General features: G+C 46.8%; 1 protein-coding gene, 1 long non-coding RNA gene and 1 pseudogene across 2 annotated transcripts in view; 2 read left to right on the top strand and 1 right to left on the bottom strand.

Moving 5' to 3' along the window:
• LOC149367641 (uncharacterized) overlaps positions 1–20357 on the top strand; it is a 203387-nt gene that overhangs the window by 80153 nt on the left and 102877 nt on the right. The window contains exon 3 of the mRNA XM_089575214.1: positions 3816–4106. Within this exon, the coding sequence (XP_089431340.1) occupies positions 3816–4106 (291 nt within the window). The remainder of the gene's footprint in view (positions 1–3815; positions 4107–20357) is intronic.
• LOC149367642 (uncharacterized) lies at positions 9609–20269 on the bottom strand. The gene is made up of 3 exons (XR_016287624.1): positions 20143–20269; positions 20014–20073; positions 9609–11005 (listed from the first exon to the last, which is right to left on the bottom strand). It is a non-coding gene; the product is annotated as an uncharacterized LOC149367642 (long non-coding RNA).
• LOC149367643 (uncharacterized) lies at positions 15854–19699 on the top strand (annotated as a pseudogene).

Raw genomic sequence — 20357 nt, forward strand, 5'->3', positions numbered from 1 at the left:
ACAAAGAAACCCCTTGGGCTGTATGCTTTTGACGGGGGCTGTATATGGACAGCACGTCGACGAGAGTTTTGCTAAGAAGCTCGGTCAGGCAATTCGTCTGGGGATGATAGGCGGTTGTTTTACTATGAGCAGTGCCACTGAGTCGCATGAGGGATTCCAAAAGTTTGGCAGCAAAAGCTATGCCCGTGATAATAAGTGCCGGAGCGCCATCCCATAGGACGATGTGCTCCACGAAACATTTCGCAGCCTCGGCTGCTGTGCCGCGCTGGGAGGCCTTGGCTTCAGCTTAGCGAGTAAGAGCGCCGGTGATCCACCGGTTTCCCGAAAGTGAAGCTGAGAAAGGGCCAAAAAGGTCCATGGCAATTCAATTTGCTCAGACGGGACTCTGGGCACTTGTACGGAAGGTAGAAGTCCAGCTGGCTTGACGTTTTTTTTCTTCGTTGGCAATTGCGGCACGTGCGCACTTAGTGACACACTATAGCCGCAAGTTCAGGCCAGTAATAGCTCTGTTCGATCCGAGTCGAAGTTCGAGCGCAGCGGAGGTGACCGGCGTTGGGCTCGTCAAGACACGCCTGCAAGAGTTCTTCACGGAGATGCGTTGGCACGACGAGGAGGCAGTCATTTACGGTTGGAGAAAGGTCGGTACTGATGAATTCACGCTAAAAGGCACAGACACACGAAAACACAAACGGACGAAGCGCGTACTTTCAACTAGTTTACTTCACAAAACATGTCGCTTTTATACAGAGCGGGATGGCAAATATGATCTACGAACCAGATAATCAATTTGCATCTAAAAGCTGCCTTCAACTTCCTGTCTATAATCTGGCCAGTGACCTTAACCAGTCTAATTCTTTATTTTCGAGAGCTATTGACGGTGTGCTGACGCAGTTTTCTGTTCCACAAGTCCTGATCTTGAAGGCTTCAATGATTTCACGTTCAGTTTTTGTTTTCCCGTGGCCTAGTATGGTGGTGTCATCCAGGTGAGGCTTGCATCCTTATTCTTGTTTGGTTTTGGCTTGGCCTTGGATGGCTGGGTCATTATGATGAGGGTTCCATTTGCAATGGTGACAGTGGGAAGCCAGATTGCCAGGGTGCGTTATCTGGCCGCATGAGTTGGCGTGTTCCCTCAGTCTAGTGTTGATGCACCTACCGGTTTGTCCAATGTATCTCTTACCGCATTGCAGCGGCGCGTCATAGATGACTTCCTTGTCGCATTCAACAAATCTTACTTCGTGTGCGATTTCGCACGGCGGTTTTTTGTTGTCGATGTTGTCGTTTTTGCGCACATTCCGGCAGCATTTCTTGGACTTCCTGGGTTATGGAAGTCTGCATCGCTCTTTTCTCGAACAGCTTCAGACTGGAACGGCCTTCCCATGACATCGTCGTCATCGCTTCGCCATCTGTTTTTCAAGCGCGTGTAACAGATCATCTTCAATGTTAATCATTGCTGTTTTTTTTCACATTTTCATGTGTATTCCCACCCCTTATGTAACACCCCCTGAAAAGGGGGCCTTTAAGGAATAAAACTGAACTGAACTGAACGGCTTCGCGCTCCACAGTGAGATACCGTGTGAGTTTTGTTGAGCCGGTCGGGCTCTGTTGTCCGTTATTATGGGGTGCTTGGCGAGAGGTGTCTGTTTGACTCAGGACGTAGACTAGAAACTGTCTCTGAACTGATGAATAAGGCCGACTAGTCTCCCTCTCGGCTGAAAGTAAGCCCGGGCTCACATCAAGGAAAAACTGGGGTGTTCGACAAATGTATGTTTCACTCTAGAGGGCAAGACAGAGGTCAATTTCAAATTTCATTTTACTGGTCGGCGTCTCTGTTCTTTGAAATGCATCCCCTCGGCCAGACAGACGAGATTCCGTCACACTTTCGACTACAAGACAGTCGCGAGTTTCGGCAATGCCCTCGAAGTATCCGACCATGGTGCACTTGGCGATGGGTTGCTGTTCGGTCCCGAAATTCCTTACAAAGACATCTGTCAGGCCATTGGTTAGAGTTACCATACCTCTCGCGGCGAAGGCCCCATGAGAGAGCACAAGTGGAGTGCTCTGTTCCGCAACGCCTTAAGCACTGCACTGGTCGTCACAAATGACAGTAACGAGGGCACAGGATTGCGGAGGCAGAGTCAAATCATCCTCGATGGGGCTGAGGTGCGTGGTTCGTGTCTCCATGTGGGCTGAAGCTGGTACAGGGATCGATAATGTTACCAGACGGCCAGGAACTTTTATGACGGTATCATGCTCGCGCAAGAAGTCCACTGCGGGGATCAGGCGGCCGTTGCATCGTGGGGCAGAACAACAAAAGTTCCAACCAAAGCAGAGTTGTCAATGATGACTCGAGCAGTGCTTCTCGAAAGCATCATGAGGTGACCGCCAGCAGTACGGATTTGCGGTCCATTTCACTTTTATTACGAAAGCAATACTGCTCTAGGTTTTGAGCCTTCAGCGTCGTCCCGGCGGATCCACGTTTGACCTTTAGCTTGACCTCTTTTGTGACGTCGCGCCAGACGGAGAGAAAACTGGGGCCCAACTCAGCTCGTCGTTGCTGTCCCAGTGGATCCACGCCGCGCCGCGCAGCTGTGAAGACGTCACGCCAGACCTAGAGAAAACTGGGGCCCCAGCTCAGCTCGTCGCTGCTGTCCCAGCGGATCCACGCCGCGCCGCGCAGCAGCTGCGCGTTAGTGAAAAAGAAATGTCATTTCTGAACGCCAATGATAGGACGAAAGATTGGAGGAACGGGAGACAATTCCGATAATCGTGCTACGAATGCGTGAGGTGATGTGTTGGTTTCTGTTTTGCTGTTTTGTACCTAGTTCTTATATAGGCTGGCTCAGAGCAATAAAACACAGTTGTTAGTCAGCGCTTGTGTTTGCGTTCTTCTCGTCTTGTCCTTGTTACTGCTGCGCTGCAATTTTCCAGTATGCAGAACCAACTAGCCAGTCACTATGTTTTAAACAAGTTTAAGGTCTGATGTACAGTGTTCCACCAAGAATGCACTTTCCTTATAAGCCTTTGTGACAAACAAAGGATCAAAGATTGAATTTCACGAGTACGTCTTGATACAATTTGTTCAAAGTTCAGGGAAAATACTGTGCCCTTTGGAGAAGCCGCTGAAACAAATTACACTTTGGCTGCTAAACGTTTTCCTGCTAAATCACTCAACTGCAGCAGGAAGGAATTGTGTAAATCTGCAGGTTGGTTTAGTAGCAAACTTTCACGGTCTGTTACCTGTTCTTGAATAGGTACATCGACATCACGCTTTGCAACAATAGGCACTCTGAGTCCACGGGCCGTCTATCGCATGTGAACAGCTGATAAACCGGAGGCAGAATTTCGTAGTCATGAATCGGTCTTGTAACAATGTTTCGGTGAAAACGCATAAATGGAGGCTGTGTGCCATGAGAATGTTTCCTGAGTGTTTGTTTTGCTTACTCTACTTCTAGGATTTTGGTGCATAATTCGAAACTGTTGCTCCTTTAAACCCCAGCTCCTTTAAACCCTTCCATCTCGCTTCCAGACTGCCTGAGGTCTTCGGAGGCATATTTTCAGGGAAAAAAAAACTGGCCATCGGTACTGATATTACCATGCAAAATGTTTTCGGTTTAAGCTGCAGTTGCCTTCAGAAGCGTTCTTTGTCGCAGTGTGTCAATCGTGTCGCAGGGATATTCTAGTTCCCCTCGGATTCCGTGCTCTATTAAGAGAGATTATTTCTTGAGAGGTCACCAGTCATTCGCTTCCACTGCATTTTCCGCGAAGAGAAAGTGCAAATGTTCCAGGAGTTCAGCAGAGCGTTTTCTTGGTTTCAGGATGGACGGGAAGCAGGTGCCAAGAAGCCATTCAGATGTGCCGGCGGAACTACTGCCTCAACGATGGACTCTGCGTTGTCCGTCGCTCAAAGCCGGGTCTCGCCGGAGGACCCCACGTGGCTGCGCCCGAGGAAGACTTCCCGTGGCAGTGCTTCTGCGTCCCCGGTTTCCACGGCGTGCTTTGCGAGCGCCGCTACAACGAGTGCATACCGGGACACGAGTGCGGCAACGGCGGCTCATGCCTGGATGGCGTGGCCGAGTACACGTGCGCTTGCGCCGCTGCCTTCACGGGTGAGAAGGCGTTGCATGCGCACGAAACCAGTAGATATCGAGGCTTAGAGTAGAGCGAGTCCTTGTGTTTTTTGGGCTGCTTCTTGCTGTAGAAGATTTCATGTTTAAGCCGCGTATGAAAGCTGTGCATTTTACTTTGGCATGTGTTACACTGACAAAGTGCAATTCATCAGACAAGGTGTGATTAATAGCGGATGACAAAGGTAATTACAACATACTACAGTAAATTTTTGCCGCGAATTTTCGCACTGTTAGTTCACGCTCAAAGCAGCCGACACTCTGCTCTATCACTTGCTCGTGACGCGAGATGCGAGCAAACTTATCTCGAATGGTTGTAGCCACGTACAGCTGCTGCCACTTTGCTCCAGCTTGGTCAAATGTTTGGGGGTATCCCCCAAAGTGGAGTAGATTTGTAATAAAGGTGTAGTTACTCATTGACATCCAGCACAAGCTTGCTGTCCCGGTAAGCAAATTTCTTAGAGCGACTGCTCCGGTGAAGCGGTGGTCCCGGGTTCGAACCCCGGTCGAGTACAATTTTTTCTATAGCTACGAAGTTTCTGATAAAGCTGTATAGGTGTCCTTTGTAGCCGCATGGCTGCGCTCGGGTGGATGTCAATGAGTAATTACTCCCTTATTAGAAATCCACTCCACCTTGGGGGATTCCCGTAAACATTTGACCAAGACAGTTCCCACTTCGAGTTACTGATCACTTCGCTGTCGCCGTCCCGGTTAGCTCAACTGATAGAGCGACTGCTCCGATTGAGCGGTGGTCTCGGGCTCGAGCCCTGGGCCAGGACGAGTTTTTCTTTAACTGCGAAGTTTCTGAGAAAGCTGTATAGCTTTACAACGATTATCTTCTGGTGGTTTATTTCAACGATGGCCCTAACCGTTTCTAGTTAAGTCGATACGTGAATACACTCAGATGCAAAATAATTCGAAATGGCTAAGAGCACGCGGCCTCTCTGTTGCATTGCTGGGTCACAACGACCGAGGGAAAAACGATGAGCAGTTTGAAAAAGTTCATGATCTTGAACCTTTGAATGCAGCAACGTTTCTGCATGCGCTAAAATACCGGCATTGCAAGTATCTAAGACAGAATTTAAGGAAGCCGCGTTTATTCATGATGCTTCTAATATTGGTGAAAAAACTGATACGTGGGGCGCGTCTCGTCTACTTACCCTTGCGTTTTTCTAACTTGGGACGTGCTCACAATTAACACGGTGGCCGCTATCTCGTGGTTCGTACGCGGCATTTCCACTGATGGTGCCTGTTGTCGTGTCATAGACGAACTGTTTTTTTTATACATGATTAGTTTCGTGCACCTTATCTGGAAAGGACATGCTTGGGGCTGGCTTTTAGCGTACTCACTGAGTTTTTTTCCAGTGCGGCGTGTGGAGGGCAAAAAATCTTCCGAAGTAGGAACATCATTTTCTTTTAATTTTGCTCGCGCGGAAGGTACTTTAACTTTTCTTTCCGTGCTGGCGAACTTAACAACAATTGGGCGACACTTACATTCGACTCGGACTGTTCCTATGGTTCGCGAGAGTCACGGATACCAAGAAAAAAGATTATTGCGTGGAGATCTATCCTCCATTTCTTCAACACGCAGTTTTAAAGAGTCAAGCCGATTTGTCTGGATTTGTGCCGACAATTGAATTCCGGCAATGTAATCATCGAAATGGTCTAATACCTTGGTTTTTTCTTCAAGATTGTCTAACCTCTTCTGGATTGCCTCGATTTTTGTCTTTATGATCTTTTGACCGAAATTAATAGCCTTAACATCGCTAGCCAACTCGGCCTGGCCCTTAGCGGATTGTACAGATCCTGCCTAGAGGTCCTTTAATAACCAAAAAAAGAACTTCCATCTCCTCCAAAGGATTGGCGGGTAAATGCTGCAGCTCAAGTAATGCCTCAGTATTACGTGTGGCAGGCCCCGGATTAGTTTAGACGTCACCGGAGCGCAATAAGAGCATTGCCATCAAGAAACAATCGCAGACAATTTCACAAAACACTTGTTGGCACGGGAGCAATAGCAAGAACGGGTCGTCACTTTTCTTAGCATAAATCGAAAAGTTTTTACACACCTGCGAAGGGGAAAGGTGCGCTGCATGAGCCGTTGAGTTCCAAATGCTGCCCCCGTGCCAACTAAACGGACTCTCGCTCACACAGCCGCTTAAATTGCCTGCGCGATGTGACGTCAGAGTCAACGGTGAAGGTACTTAGAAAGCCGGGCGCATTAACTGTAGTGGATCCAGATGAAGATAGTTGAAGGACTGCTGGTAGATTGCGCCCTCGCTTGATTGTAGTAGCGGTGTGGAAATGTCATCCGTAGAGTTTGCTAGGACAGACACAGCAGCAAAAAGAATGCGAAGATAATCTGCAAATGGGAAAGATGTGCTGCATGAACCATGGTGCTCCACATCCTGCCCCGGTGCCTACTCTGAGTGGTATTGAGGCTTATTGGTAAACTCCTGAGGGGTATTGGTAAATTGCCATTCATTATCTGAAAGAAACTGCCATATGCGTTCCACCCCATTCTTATTCTAGTCATTTCACTGCGGTACGCAAGAAGTGGAGCAGTGATTTGGAGGCCTTCACCGCCGACGATCGCCGTGGACAGTGGCCGAGAATCTTCATTTCCGTCAGTGGGCGTGGATCCAGACGCTCCAGCGCACGGCTGAGAGACTTTCTCTCGGCGCTTTAGGCAGCACAGTCACAAAGAATATGGGATATAGTCTCATCATACCCGCAGATGGGACATGCAGGGCTATCAGCCATTCCGATTAAGAAAGAGTAATGATTGGTGGAAGCTGCACCAAGCCACAGGCGACACAGTAAAGTTTCTTCACGTCGTGGTAGGCCGGATGGAGCTGGAGCTTCAGATATGGGTCCAAGGATCTTAAACGTGAATTGGCAAATTGGCCGGAATTCCACCCCTGGCCTGCATGATAGGTTGTGACTTTAACGAACGCTGACTTTCCATGTGACTTCAATTTTCTATTGCCGCCGCGGTGGCTCAGTGGTTATGGTGCTCGGCTGCTGACCCGAAAGACGCGGGTTCGATCCCGGCCGCGGCGGTTGAATTTCTTTGGAGCATAAATTCTAGAGGCCCGTGTACTGTGCGATGTCAGTGCACGTTAAAGAACCCCAGGTGGTCGAAATTTCCGGAGCCCTCCACTACGGCGTCCCTCATAGCCTGAGTCGCTCTGGGGCGTTAAACCCCATAAACAAAAAAACTATTTTCTGTTACAGTCTTTTTCTTTCATTTTTTTATCCCCTCCCCCCTTTCTCCCCGTGTATGATAGCAAACCGATTATTCTTCGGTTATCCTCCCTGCCTTTCCTTTTATTCCTCCTCCTCCTCCGCTGCGGTACGCAGTCCTCGGCCGCGGCGGCACACTCCCTCTTCGACGTGACTGATTCGTTCCAGGGCGCCGATCTCTAGCCCCGGCCCACCCAGCCTTCGAGCCACGCTCATCATCATCACCAGCCTGACTACGCCCATTGCAGGGCAAAGGTCTCTCCCATGTCTCTCCATTAACCCTGTCCTGTGCCAGTAGCGGTCGCTGTATTCCGGCACACTTCTTAATCTCATCCGCCCACCTAGCTTTCTGCCGCTCCTTGCTACGCTTGCCTTCTCTTGGAATATACTCTGTTACCCTTAAGGACCAGCAGTTATCTTGCCTTTGCATTACATGCCCTCCCCAAGCCCCCTTCTTCCTCTTGATTTCAACTAGGATGTCATTAACCCGGGTTTGTTCTCTCACCCGCTCCGCCCGCTTCCGATCTCTAAAAGTTACACCTATCATTTTTCTTTCTATAGCTCGTTGCGTTGGCCTTAACTTAAGCTGAACCCTTTTCGTTAGCCTCCACGTGTCTGCGTCATAGCTGAGTACCGGTAAGATACAGCTGTTGTATACTTTTCTCTTGAGGGATATTGGTAAACTGCCATTAATGACCTGAGAGAACCTGCCATATGCGTTCCACCCTATTCATATTCTTCTAGTTATTTCCCTCTCATGATCCGGATCAGCTGTGACTACCTGCCTTAAATAGACATATTATCTTGCTACTTTCAGCACCGCGACATCAGTTGCGAACTGCTGTTCTCTTGCTAGACTGTTGAATATTACTTTGGTTTTCTGCACGTTAATTTTTAGCCCAACCGTTCTGCTCTGCCTGTCTAATTCAATGATCATGCTTTGCAGTTCATGTCATATGTGACTTAGCAAGGAAATGTCATCAGCGAATCGCAGATTACTTAGGTATTCTCCATTAACTCTTATCCCCAACTGTTCCCATTTCAGGCACCGGAATACCTCGTGTAAACAGGCAGTGAACAGCATAGGCGAGATTGTGTCTCCCCGCCGGACACCTTTCCTTATTGGAATTTTATTGCTGACTTTATGGAGAACTATGGTAGCTGTGCTATCATTATAAATAACTTCCAATATTTTCACATAACACTCTTCTACGCCCTGATCCTGCAATGCCTGCATGACTGCTGAGGTTTTTACTGAGTCGAATGCATTCTCGTAATAAGTGAACACTATATATAGGGGCTTGTTATATTCTGCGCATTTCTCTATCACCTGATTGAGAGCGTGAATATGGTCAATTGTCGAGTATCCTTTACGAAAGCCTGCCCGATCGTTTGGTTGATTGAAGTCTAAGGTTGTTCTAACCGTATTAGCAATTACATTTTAAATACCTTGTAGGCAACAGATAAGCTGATCGGTCTGTAATTCTTCAAGTCCTTGACGTCTCCTTGAAGAATTACAGACCGATCAGTAAATCAGACCGATCATGGAAGACAGTTGGGCTAGTTGGTGTGAATTCGTTAGTGACTGCGACATTGCAACTAGCGTGGAAAGCACAAGGACAGCGACAAAAGGAACCGACGGGACAGCACGCTAGACTTCAACTGACGTTTTAATGCACACATAACAGATTTTTACACTTGTATTCGGCGCATGCTCAGGAGACTGTACCCCCGCCCCCTTCTCTTTATCACGAAGCAGGTTGTCATTACAAAGAGTAAACATTTAAACCAAATTGACCAAACGTCAGGAAACTGACGTACCTTTTTTAAATGGCCACAGCACGTCCGGTGGAAAATTCTCGCTTGTGCAAGGGACGTTCAGAGAACGTCAGAACGCGGCCCTGACATGCGGGACGTCCGAACACCACCCCACGGACCAAACTTTACAACTGGCGGACGTCCACAGGACATTTCTTTTTGATCAAAAGAGTATTGATGTAGACTGTAGCGTTTCAGCAATACTTACTATTGGCCCCTTGGTCAAGAAAGCTAATTACTGAGTATGTAAACTTAATGACTCGCATCCCACCGGCTGTCAGTTGGTGCATTGTTGAATGCCACTGGCTATTGCCAGAAGACAGCAGATCCGGAAACATGCCTTGCACACATAGAATGTTTCTACATTTGCTGGAAGAGTGCCAGTGGCATTCAACAATGCACTAGCCTACAGCCGGTGGGGTGCGAGTCATTATGTTTACGTATCAGAAATAGAGCTTTCTTGACCATTGGGCCAATAGCAAGTATTGATTAAACACTACAGACTGCATCAATACGCCTCTTTTGATCAAAAAGAAATGTCATATAGGTGTCACTGACACACAACGAACCAAAGCACTCTGAAAAATTGTCTCGATCTGAACATAAAAAACTGGTTTCCATGTAGAGCAGGAGTTAAACATCTGCTGCAAGAGTGCGCCTATCGGATATGATTTGGCAGTAAGCTCACGGGACAGCATCAGGATAGCAAAGCTGCTCCCAGAAGATAAAGGTGGCCTCAGACTTTGAGCCAAAGGCCTGGTTTCTACAGTAGATGTTCCAAACCAATACGCTTTAAGTACTTAGTTACTAGTAGCTTTGTTTCTAAGAACGGCCGGCTGTAGAGTGCATATTTCATGGTTCGTTTTTTTACAACCACATTTTTTTTACTGTCCTGTTTGTTGAGAGCCGTACTGCTTTTGAAAAAACGTTATGTGGTGCACCCTTCCAAGCAATGCTTTATGTTGGGTTCGTGCCCAGTGTTTCAATCAGCTACTATTCGCCTTCTTCATATTTCTTCAGTACATGTATGAGAAGGCACTCATTTCTTATTTTGGAAATTGTGCATATAGGAGCCATGTGTTATACTTATCCTATTGCTTTTGTTACCCTGTCATAGTTCACTATAATGTAAAATTTATTTCAGGAGTTAAATAAATAACTAAATAGAACACCCTAATGGCAGTCTCACTAATTAGATTGAGCCAAGCAGCGCAACTGCCAGAGATACACAGAACTGAAGGACTACCATTCTCGGCATAACAAAGCAAGAAAGTGCTCTGTAAACACAAACACCAACATCATTTATTTCGCAGGACATAATTCTACTGCTAGCACTGGCCAATATGGTTCAAGCTATGCTCACGAAGACAGAACAAAACAAAGAGGACACCACCGCGTAGACATTTGGCTTGACCTTTGTCCCCGAGTGCAGTTTACACCTGAGTACCACCTTACCCAACAATACTCCCCAATCAGTTTCTCAAACTAGTGAACAATGACTAAACATGGACATCTCCAATATGACTCACAGTCAGCAATAAAAGTTTCTGATATCCAGGATTTCGCGACGCTGTAGTTTGTGACAATAACAAAGAGAATACACTGCAGTAGGTTGCTCCATGAAGGATGTCATCTAAATCTAGCATACATCAGAAATAAGGTGCACATGGCTATTTCTTCTTTCTGATATATTTGGGGTACCGATGTCTGTCAAAGTTGTCTTCCAGCTCTTCCTGGACGACAACCACCTCCGCAGGGTTCCTCTTTACTAGAACAACCTGCTGCTGCTCTGGTGTCACCTCCTCAAACTTCAGCGGCATCTAATAGGAAGAGAAGCAGACAAGATGGCAAATTCCATGAAGATCATGCATCTTTAGATTACGAGAGGTTGTCGTGTCCTTTGTCCCAGAATGCGCATAAGCAGCACGCGCTTCAAAATAATAATATTCTCTCTATGGTTGGATATAACTTTGAGTTCACAATGCAGCTCTGCCCACATTGGCGACTACGAGACATTATTCCTCTGCGAAAAGGAATTAATTCATTATTCAATTTTTTTTGTTACCTAAGCAAAGGAATAGCCATCACACATTATAAGTGCATTAATTCTGACGCCTCTTACTATCATTAAAATTTCTATAAGCGAGACAAGATGAGCCCGCAGCTCTAGGCACTTCAAACGGGCTTAAACCTCCACGGCATTACTTTAAAGACTTAGTGATTACAATAATATGCTTAACGATTACAATATTAAGCTTCGAAGATTGTCCGATTCTCACTTCACATCCCGCCACTATGCACAGGAGCAGACCGTAAGCATAGTGTTTTTTTTTTCACGATTCATTGCAATGAATGAGTCACTTCATACACTTTTTGTCAGGAACCGAAGTGTCCATATAACCATTAACAAGACACAACTGTACATACCAGCTAGTAAGGATGCTATGTTATGAGAGTGTGCAGGGGGGGGGGGAGATTATTATTTTTGAAGACTAACACAACTTTTTCCTGGAAGAGAATAAAAAGAACGAACTATCAAGAATTTGCCAAGGCACGAATCATGCCCATGCGTAATCAGAGAGCCAGGTATTCTTGAAGAATGCTCAAGCTATATGTATACACATACTCTGACTGACGTAACTGTAAACACACTTTTTTTAACAACTTCATAAGGTTCAAAGCCTTTAACAGAAAGTGCCACTGTAGAACTTTAGTGGAGCAATGCACAAGGATAGATTCCTTCTTTTTTGATCACAAAAGTAGAGGTTGACGTCTTAAGGTATAAGCAGGATACAATAGCAAGTGGGGCTGGGTTTGGAAGAATGGCCTGAGGGGCGAGTTGGTGCATGATGAAATGAACGGCGGCGCAACAAGGACGCTAACAAGAGAGGGGACACCACATGCGCACACTACCAACTGTTTATTGCATGGAAAGGTGGCATATTTAAACATACAGCTCAGGCATGGCACTCATCGCATTATCGCTCCGAACCCAACACGTGGAAAAAAGGAGCAACATCAGGATAACAGACAAGAAAGCTTTAACCTCTGCAGAAAAAAACTAAGGGATTCTGATAACAGAACTTAGAGGAGGCCATCTCGTAGCAAAAACAGTGTCAAACAATCGTAGCAAAAGCAGAGTCAAACATGAGAAGAAAAAGCAGTCAGAAAGAATTACAATCGTAGCAAAGGCAGAGTCAAACGCATTAAGCAAAAGCAGTCAGAACCCGAAAAAAAAAACAACAAAACGGAAAAGTCAAAAACAGTAACAAAATTAAGAACGCACCTAAACAAACAACAGACGGCCGCCAGAAATGCAGGGCTGAAAAGATGCACAGCACATGGCGTCGCAAAAAACTGTCAAGAAAGCACACTCCATTTCTACGGAGGGATACTGAAGAGTCGCTAAGACAAGTGCTCCCCTTCTTATTGATCATAAAGGCCTCAAGAATTTCACCTGCCACCTGATCGCGACTCCTGCCCAGAATCCTTATTCCGGTAAGCACTGGCTCACACTTGCAATCTTTACAATGTAGGGGCAAATTCGACCCGCCTCCGTTTTCTAACGACTTTTCATGTTTCCGTGTCCTGTCGTTAATGCAGCGACCCGTCTGGCCTAATGCTTTTTTGCAAAAAAAGCGCTAATGCTTTTTTGCCCTATAATAAGCTCTTTTGTACGTTATATATGATTTAATTTCATGCGCCAGAAAGCCTCGGTCTAAGTTGCTTGTATATATGTCTTGTTTCATTAGTTGCATGTCATCCCGCTATTTTGCGGTTGTGTTTTATTTTTACATTGGGTACATCTTTCGGCGAGAGGTTATATATTAGAAGTGCTTTTGACGCGGCCGGTGGTCGGGGGCTAGCATTCGCACTGCCGGGTGTCACCTGAATATCCCCGCCAACCTGGTGCAGAACTCGTGTCGATATCCTGCGTCGATAGACTGCGAGCGTTCGAAAGTGCAGACGAGTCTGACGACCACAGTGTTGCTGTAAGCGACAATGCAAGAGCGGGGGCTAATTGGTGCATCATACTGATCAATTCGCGCTACAAGGAACATGCACACGGAAACACAAACGGACGAAGCGCGTACGCGCTTCGTCCGTTTGTGTTTTGGTGTGTATGTGCCTTGTAGCGCGAATTGATCAGTCTGTAAGCAACCGCGCGGCCTCCACCCCCTACTTCCTCCTCTCCACCTTCCTCCTCATATACCGCGTCGGAGACTACGTAATGGGCGCGCTCGCTCTCTCCGTCCCCTTTAGATATCGTGTTGGACGCTACGTTATGCGCGCGCCCGACTCACGGCCGCTATAGTCGGCATGCATACTGCGCTTACACGACTGAAACACTGCCTATTCGCGGCCGCTATAGTCGGCAAGGACAGGGTTAACTGAAGTGACATGGGAGAGGCCTTTGCCCTGCGGTGGGTGTAGTGAGTAGTGCACTGCACGGGCTCGGGCCAGCCCGAAAGCCCGGGCCCGGCCCGGCCCGCGGGCCAGGTCGGGCCGGGACATGATTTGTTTTTCCGGGCCGGGCCCGGGCCTGAAGTTGCGGGCCCGGGCCGGGCTCGGGCTTAAAGCTGCGGGCCCGAGCCGGGCTTGGGTCCGTACAGAAGCGGCTGGTGTCCGACCTTTCATTCTCTATTGCAAAGTGAAGTACACAACTGCGGCACTGAAGCAGCGACACGGATGAGCTATGAGTTATAGTACGCGCTGAGAAAAAAACTAAGCTTTATTAATTGACTGATTCATTTTTTTATTGCCATACCGCGTTGCAGTAAGAGTGAAATTCATCCGGCCTTAATTGGCCATTGATCGTTCGTCATCCAAAACATACCTATACACCATGAGTAATGCATTCGGGAAGAACGTATTAGCTTAGGTCGCTTATATTCTTCAAATACATACCGTGAAATTCTCAAGCCTTTTGTTTGAGAACTTGTCGTTTCTGCTGAACGGAGAGTAGTTCGGCTATGAGCTCAGCCTGTGAGATCGCGCTCACTAAAAAAATGTCATCCTACTGCTTGCTAGGCAGCTTTAATATTTATACTTCTCCGGCGGTAGAATATAACTGATTAAAATCATGGGGGAACGCAAAGTGGACTGCTACGAGTGTATGCGGCCCTTTTTATTTAGCACTCGGAACTTCCGAGTTTATCGTTGCCTACCTGCACTAGATCACTCTCCAAATGACGGGCCTGGTGAGCACTACTCTTAATCACTTCCTGCTGGGTTAAAAACAACCAACTTTCTGGAAGCGAAACTGTGGTTTCAGAACCTTTGTCGGCCAGTTCCTTATCGGTGTAGCAGTAGTCTACTTGCTCAGAGTGAGCAGTATACCTCAAGCCTTACTGTGAAACAGGCCGGGCAGGGCCCGGGCTGGGCTTCACTCCGGGATTCACGGGCCAGGCCGGGCTTGCTAGAGAGATAATTTAGCGGGCCCGGGCCGGGCCCGGGCTTGAGGTCAGATTGAGGCAAGAGCAGTGCTCTAGTAGTGAGGCTGCTGATGATGATGATGGTCGGCATGCATACGTGTCCGGCTGGCGTTGCATAATTCTAGAACGCTTCCGACGGCCTTGGGAGCTCAGAATTTCTGCTCAGCTGCTCTGCCACGACTGAAACACTGCCTATTTGCGGCCGCTACAGTCGGCATGCATACGTTCTGAGCTCCCAAGGCCGTCGGAAGCGTGCTAAAATTATGCAACGCCAGCCGGACACGTATGCATGCCATGAGCCGACCATAGCGGCCGCGAGTCGGGCGCGCGCATAACGTAGCGTCCAACACGATATCTCAAAGGGGACGGAGAGAGCGAGCGCGCCCAACGCGGTATCTGAAAGGGAACGGAGAGAGAGGGCGCGCCCATTGCGTAGTCTCCGACGCGGTATATCAGGGGGGTAAAGCGCGGCGAGGAGGTTGTGATCATGGAGGAAGAAAAAAACTGGTTGTGATACACTCGAGCAGTGCCATCTTGTTACTCCCATAGTTGCCTGTACTTATTTGTGGTTCGTGGTATTGAAAATTAAGCGATTATTTTCAATATAGCGACACAAAACACATAAAAAAATAACCTCTAGAATTGTAAACGTCGAATAAAGTGCTTAAGCATTACACTTAATTCTTTAATTGCTCTAAACATTGAAATATGCAGACGTGTGCCACAGAACTTAAGAAAGTTTCGTTTTCGTTTCGTGTGCTGTAGCAGCTGTAGGTTACCGAGGGATGCTAGTTCATTGCTACTTACAGCGTAGACTGCAGGACAGAATTAAGATACGGCAGTTTAATACGCCCAATACGCACTGCATTACACACCTCTCCGCGCCGTGTGTACTTCGGAATCACTCACTCCCGATGCTCGGTCCGCGGTCTTTCGCACGAGCGTCAATTGGCTTCTCTGCTGGTTTTGTTTTTCGATGTCTGATTCGTTGCCGGGAAAGCACTGCAGACGCCAGTCGTCTCCGGTGCGCACATTGGTCGAACGTATTTCTCGTGCGCACGTCGGTCGATCGCGTACAAGAAACTGGACGCTAGACCCGTCGGCAGCGTTCGCGGCGAATTGCCGGCGCTTGCCGGCGAATTGCCGTCGGCACGCACCACGCTGTGACTCCGCGCGACGCGATCTACCGCTTTGCCTAGCTCTTGCACAGAGTTTCAGAAGAATGCGCCATCGTGCATCATGTGCAAAACAAGTTGTCAAAAGCGATCGGGCATTTCGCTCCATTTGTGAGCAATGTTCTCTGGAAAATTCATAACGGCACTATCGCGCGTTTTTTTCGTCAATATTTTTTTGTACGCATTCAGCACGCATGACAAGCATTAATTCGTGGAGCCTTACGTTTAGTGGTATATATTACAGGCCTGGCAGTGAAACAGTATATGAATTCCTGAGAACAATGAAAACTTTCTGCAAAAGTGGCTAAGCACTATTACGACACCACTGCCTAGTTACATATAGGGCAGAGGATCTGATCAAGACATTTTGAGCTGTCATGCTTTTACAGCAGCCACACCAGGCACATTTTGAAACCAGATGCAGTGCAAACAATATTCCAAAGGGTACATAGTGAACGGGTAGGTGCAAATTGTGGCATGCTCTCTGTTTAAGTCTAGTAGAAGCTGCATTCAGTGTGAAATTTTAATGCTAGTTACGAGTGAGTTTTGAAAATTATGCTGAACCTAGCTGCAGCCTTTACAGCCAAATCGTAAGTAAAAAGAGGTAAACTTAACTTTTCAACAAAACACTAAATATTTAAGTTAATATTAAAAATTTACTAACTGGTATGTCAGTACGAAAGTAAAGGCAGGAATGCAGCATAAAAAGAATCAGGTTCATGATAAATAAAATGCATCATGTATCAGCAGTTCAAAGTGGTGCACTAGATGGGAGTGTTTACGCAGGAGAGACTGTGTGTTAGGCATGTCTACATTATTACACATAATTCTGACAGAGGTCGTGGTGTCTCACCAAGTCTGTCTGCGTAGGGTGATAAGTTATAATACAGTGAGTGCCTCAGTTCGTGCAATGCTTTTACTTCAGGTTGCAAGCACACCTCACGGTGCTATTTCAGGATTGCAGTGTTCGCCACTTATGTCAGAGCAAAAACGCAAGCAGGTAAGGTTACATGAGCAGAAAGACCAATGCTTCAGGCAACAAAATTTTTATCTCAGGGTATATCTATGTAGGAGCACGCAAGCTCAGAAGCAGACAGTTCACAGACAGTGTCCTCAATCCCCTCACGAGCTCAGTCACCCTTGAGGAAGCTCCCACACTTGCAGGTAAAACACAATGAATCCGAATGCTGGTGTCTCCGGTAATGTAAATGTTTTTACTTCAGGCCGTTAGTGTGACAAAGTATCTCAGCCAACCGGTCACCTCACCTATATGCAAATCTGGCTGAGAAGTACTTGAAGTTGATTTGAAGAAAATAGCGCCAGAGCATGCAAACCACGAAAAGACAAGGACGTCCTTGTCTTTTCGTGGTTTGCATGCTCTGGCGCTATTTTCTTCAAATCAAGTATGCACCAACTCGCCCAAGAAGAAGTTTTAATGAAGTACTTGAAGCTGGCCTTGTTGGTGCATATTCGTGAAAGACATGACAGCGGAAAACCAATCGATGCGATCAAGAGCATGGATAAGGGCAAAGGCTATATAAACGTTCTTCCTTGAATAAATCCAGTTGAAAGTGCAGCGCTCGTCCTGTTCCCTTACTCGTCCGTGTTGCTGGTTTCCGCTCTGTCTTTCACGTATATGCAAATCCCCCTGCAAGCAATTGCACACACCCACAACAAAGTCCCCACGCAAGCGAAAGTAGGCGAGATGCTTCAGATAAATTGCTAGAACCTCAGGTCAAAACTGATTTTGCTTCAGGACAAGTCTACACCACAAACCCCCAGCTCAATAGCAGCATCATCAGAGAAATCTTCACGCATGTGCTTGCAGGTAACATAAAAAAGGTAGAAGGTGCACTGTCTCCTCTGACAAGCCAAATTTGGCACTTCGGATATGAAGCACGCTGCAGAAGAAAATTTTTGATTAATTTCAATCCCTGGGTTTATTGTACATGCCACAAATTTATTACAAAATACAGAGTACCAGCTGTCCCAGCCAGCCGTACTGTATACTGTCTTAAATGCTCCTCCATCACACAATCAAAACTTGGCATTCAATAACTGTTGATACAGTAACAGTAGTGGGGTACCTTCACCAGTGGATTGAAGGAATGAACCTGGCCAATGTGCTTGTTTATGAAGTAGAATCCCAGTGTCAAATTCAGGCCTGCATTTCTTTAGATTGCAAATATCTCGTGTTGTGTCTTATGTCAGATAAATGGCAGTGATACGCCAAACGCAAGGTAAATGTGTCTCTTGACCGTAGTAGAGGAAATAAGATTCTTTGTCGCAGTTTCTAAAACACACCTTATACTTGTGATGCAAAAACACTGCAAAGGTCACTGAAGTGTTCAGCAAGTACTCGCTCATTTATTAGTGTTAAAACATTCTAAATACAAAGTAGTTGCACATTTAAGCTTTTACACAGGCACTCATGTGCATTCTGAAGGTCTGATTTTTTGGTTTTGTGGGATTTAGCATCCAAGAGTGGCATAGGCTACGAGGGACACTATTTCTGAAGGGATCTGCACAAGACGCACAGTTGTGCTATAAATAACAGGCATGATGAAGAGTGACATGAAACATTTATTCCAACATTGTTCATGCGAAATCATTGTATTAAGATACTAAGTTGAAGACGCTTTGTTTTTAATCACCAACAATATCGCATTAAGGCAGCCCTATTAGGTGTTGACCAGTTAAGAGCACAGGTCTTGGCACTGTTTCTATTTTTTTTTTCATGTGCATTCTTCGAGCATGAGAACAGAGGTGCAAGGTATTGAATGCGACATTGTGCATGACTGAGGCATCATTTACATGCTATATTTATTTGTCTCATGTGTACAACAGTAATATCAGTGAATTTATAGAAAAAAACGCATTCACAAACATAAACGAACATAGCAAGTAATCTCACATGTTTGTAATTGTAAAGATACACTGGTTGTCAATTTTTTTATACAGAACATGGCATGAATTTTTAATATTTCGAAAGCTGTACGCGAGAAAACTGTATTCCAACAGTTCTATTTACCGTGCACAATGCTCTGCTGGTGCTCCCTGAACGCGACTTATCCCACATGTCTCTTGCATAAAGTTCTTTCATGTATGTAGTACGCTTCGCTGGTGCTTCAGAGCACACAGATGAAGCCATTCAGAGCGGAGTCCGTTACAGATTTCGCGTTGTATTCAAACAGAATTCGCATCTTGACAGGCAGTGGTAGAAAATGAAAACAGTACAGAAGGCAGGCGCTGCACTATACGCGTGTGTCGTCTCCCTTCTGCCTCGCATCCGCGGGAGAAAACAGGAGGTGACGATGGTTCACACTTAGCTGAACGGACTCCAGGTAACGCCAAAATGCATGGGGCATGCATGTTTTATAACGCCCCGTACATCAAAACAAACCTTGCTGAACCTCACCCCTAATCCTCGCTGGTCTCGGCTCACACAAACACAAATCACACATAATGAGCGGCACAGGATTCGCCCCCACTTGTAACTGTCTTTGTACGCTCACAGTCGCGAACATTTCGCATGTGAACTAAAAAGAAATCAATACAGTATGTAAGCAAGCCGCAGCACCGTTCCTCGCACAGCTCTTTAGCGCGCACTTCGACGCGCGCGGCCGTGCTGGGCGAAGTTGCCAGGTTAGTACGCTGTAATTGACGTTAAACCGTCAAACTTGGTCTCGGTCGTCTGTATCATGCAGGGAACCATGAGCGAAGTAACAAGATGGCTGCCATCCACAGTTAGAAAAAAAAGGGAGAGCGTTTACATGGGGATGCTGCCGCCGCTTTCTCTCTAGAGTTGGTATATTAGCTCTATGCGGTATATGAGCAGGAAGGTGGAGAGGAGGAGGTGAGGGTGGACGCCGCGCGGTCGCTGACAGCAACACTGTGGTCGTGAAACTGGCAACATTGGTACTGCAGGCAACATTGGCAACAATGGCAACATTGGCAACATTGGTACTGCAGGCTGGCGGCCATCTTTAAGTTACACCAGCCAGATTCATGCATCACTTGGCAGTTGCATAGCCATAACTGTACCGACTGTATGCATAAATGCGGCTTGTTGAAACCCAAACTATAACAGCACGCGCCATAACAGTACGTCCGGTTTTCACATGTACAACGGACCTAAATCGGCTGAAGATTGTAACAAAGAAGATACTCCAAACCAACGTCAGTCAGCTAAAGGAAAGAAAAACAAAACCAACTCACGTTTCTTGCCTTTTCCCAACGGCTCCCAGCTAGCGTTGACTGCAGCTACGCATCCAAAATCTGCACAGCAAAGGAAGGCCCAAAGTTACGCGAAAAGGCTGCGCTAAAGAATAAACTAATCGGTCTTACCGCTTCCACTCCGCACTCTTCCCGCCGCGCGAAAGAGCGACGCGCGCCGCCACTGGCTTTGGCAGTGGCTGTTGCTGGGCGCAAAAGTAATGCGCGTGCTGCGAACAGCTAACTGCTTCGTCAGCGCCACGTGTGCCCTCTTCCGCCCTGCTCATCTTATCACACAGCGTCACGGCCAAGCACAGCTTTCCTTTCCTTTTTATTTGACTGGCTAC

The sequence above is a fragment of the Amblyomma mixtum genome, chromosome 1 (assembly GCF_055824585.1).
Source record: "Amblyomma mixtum isolate Tamu chromosome 1, ASM5582458v1, whole genome shotgun sequence".
Classification (NCBI taxonomy): Eukaryota; Metazoa; Arthropoda; class Arachnida; order Ixodida; family Ixodidae; genus Amblyomma; species Amblyomma mixtum.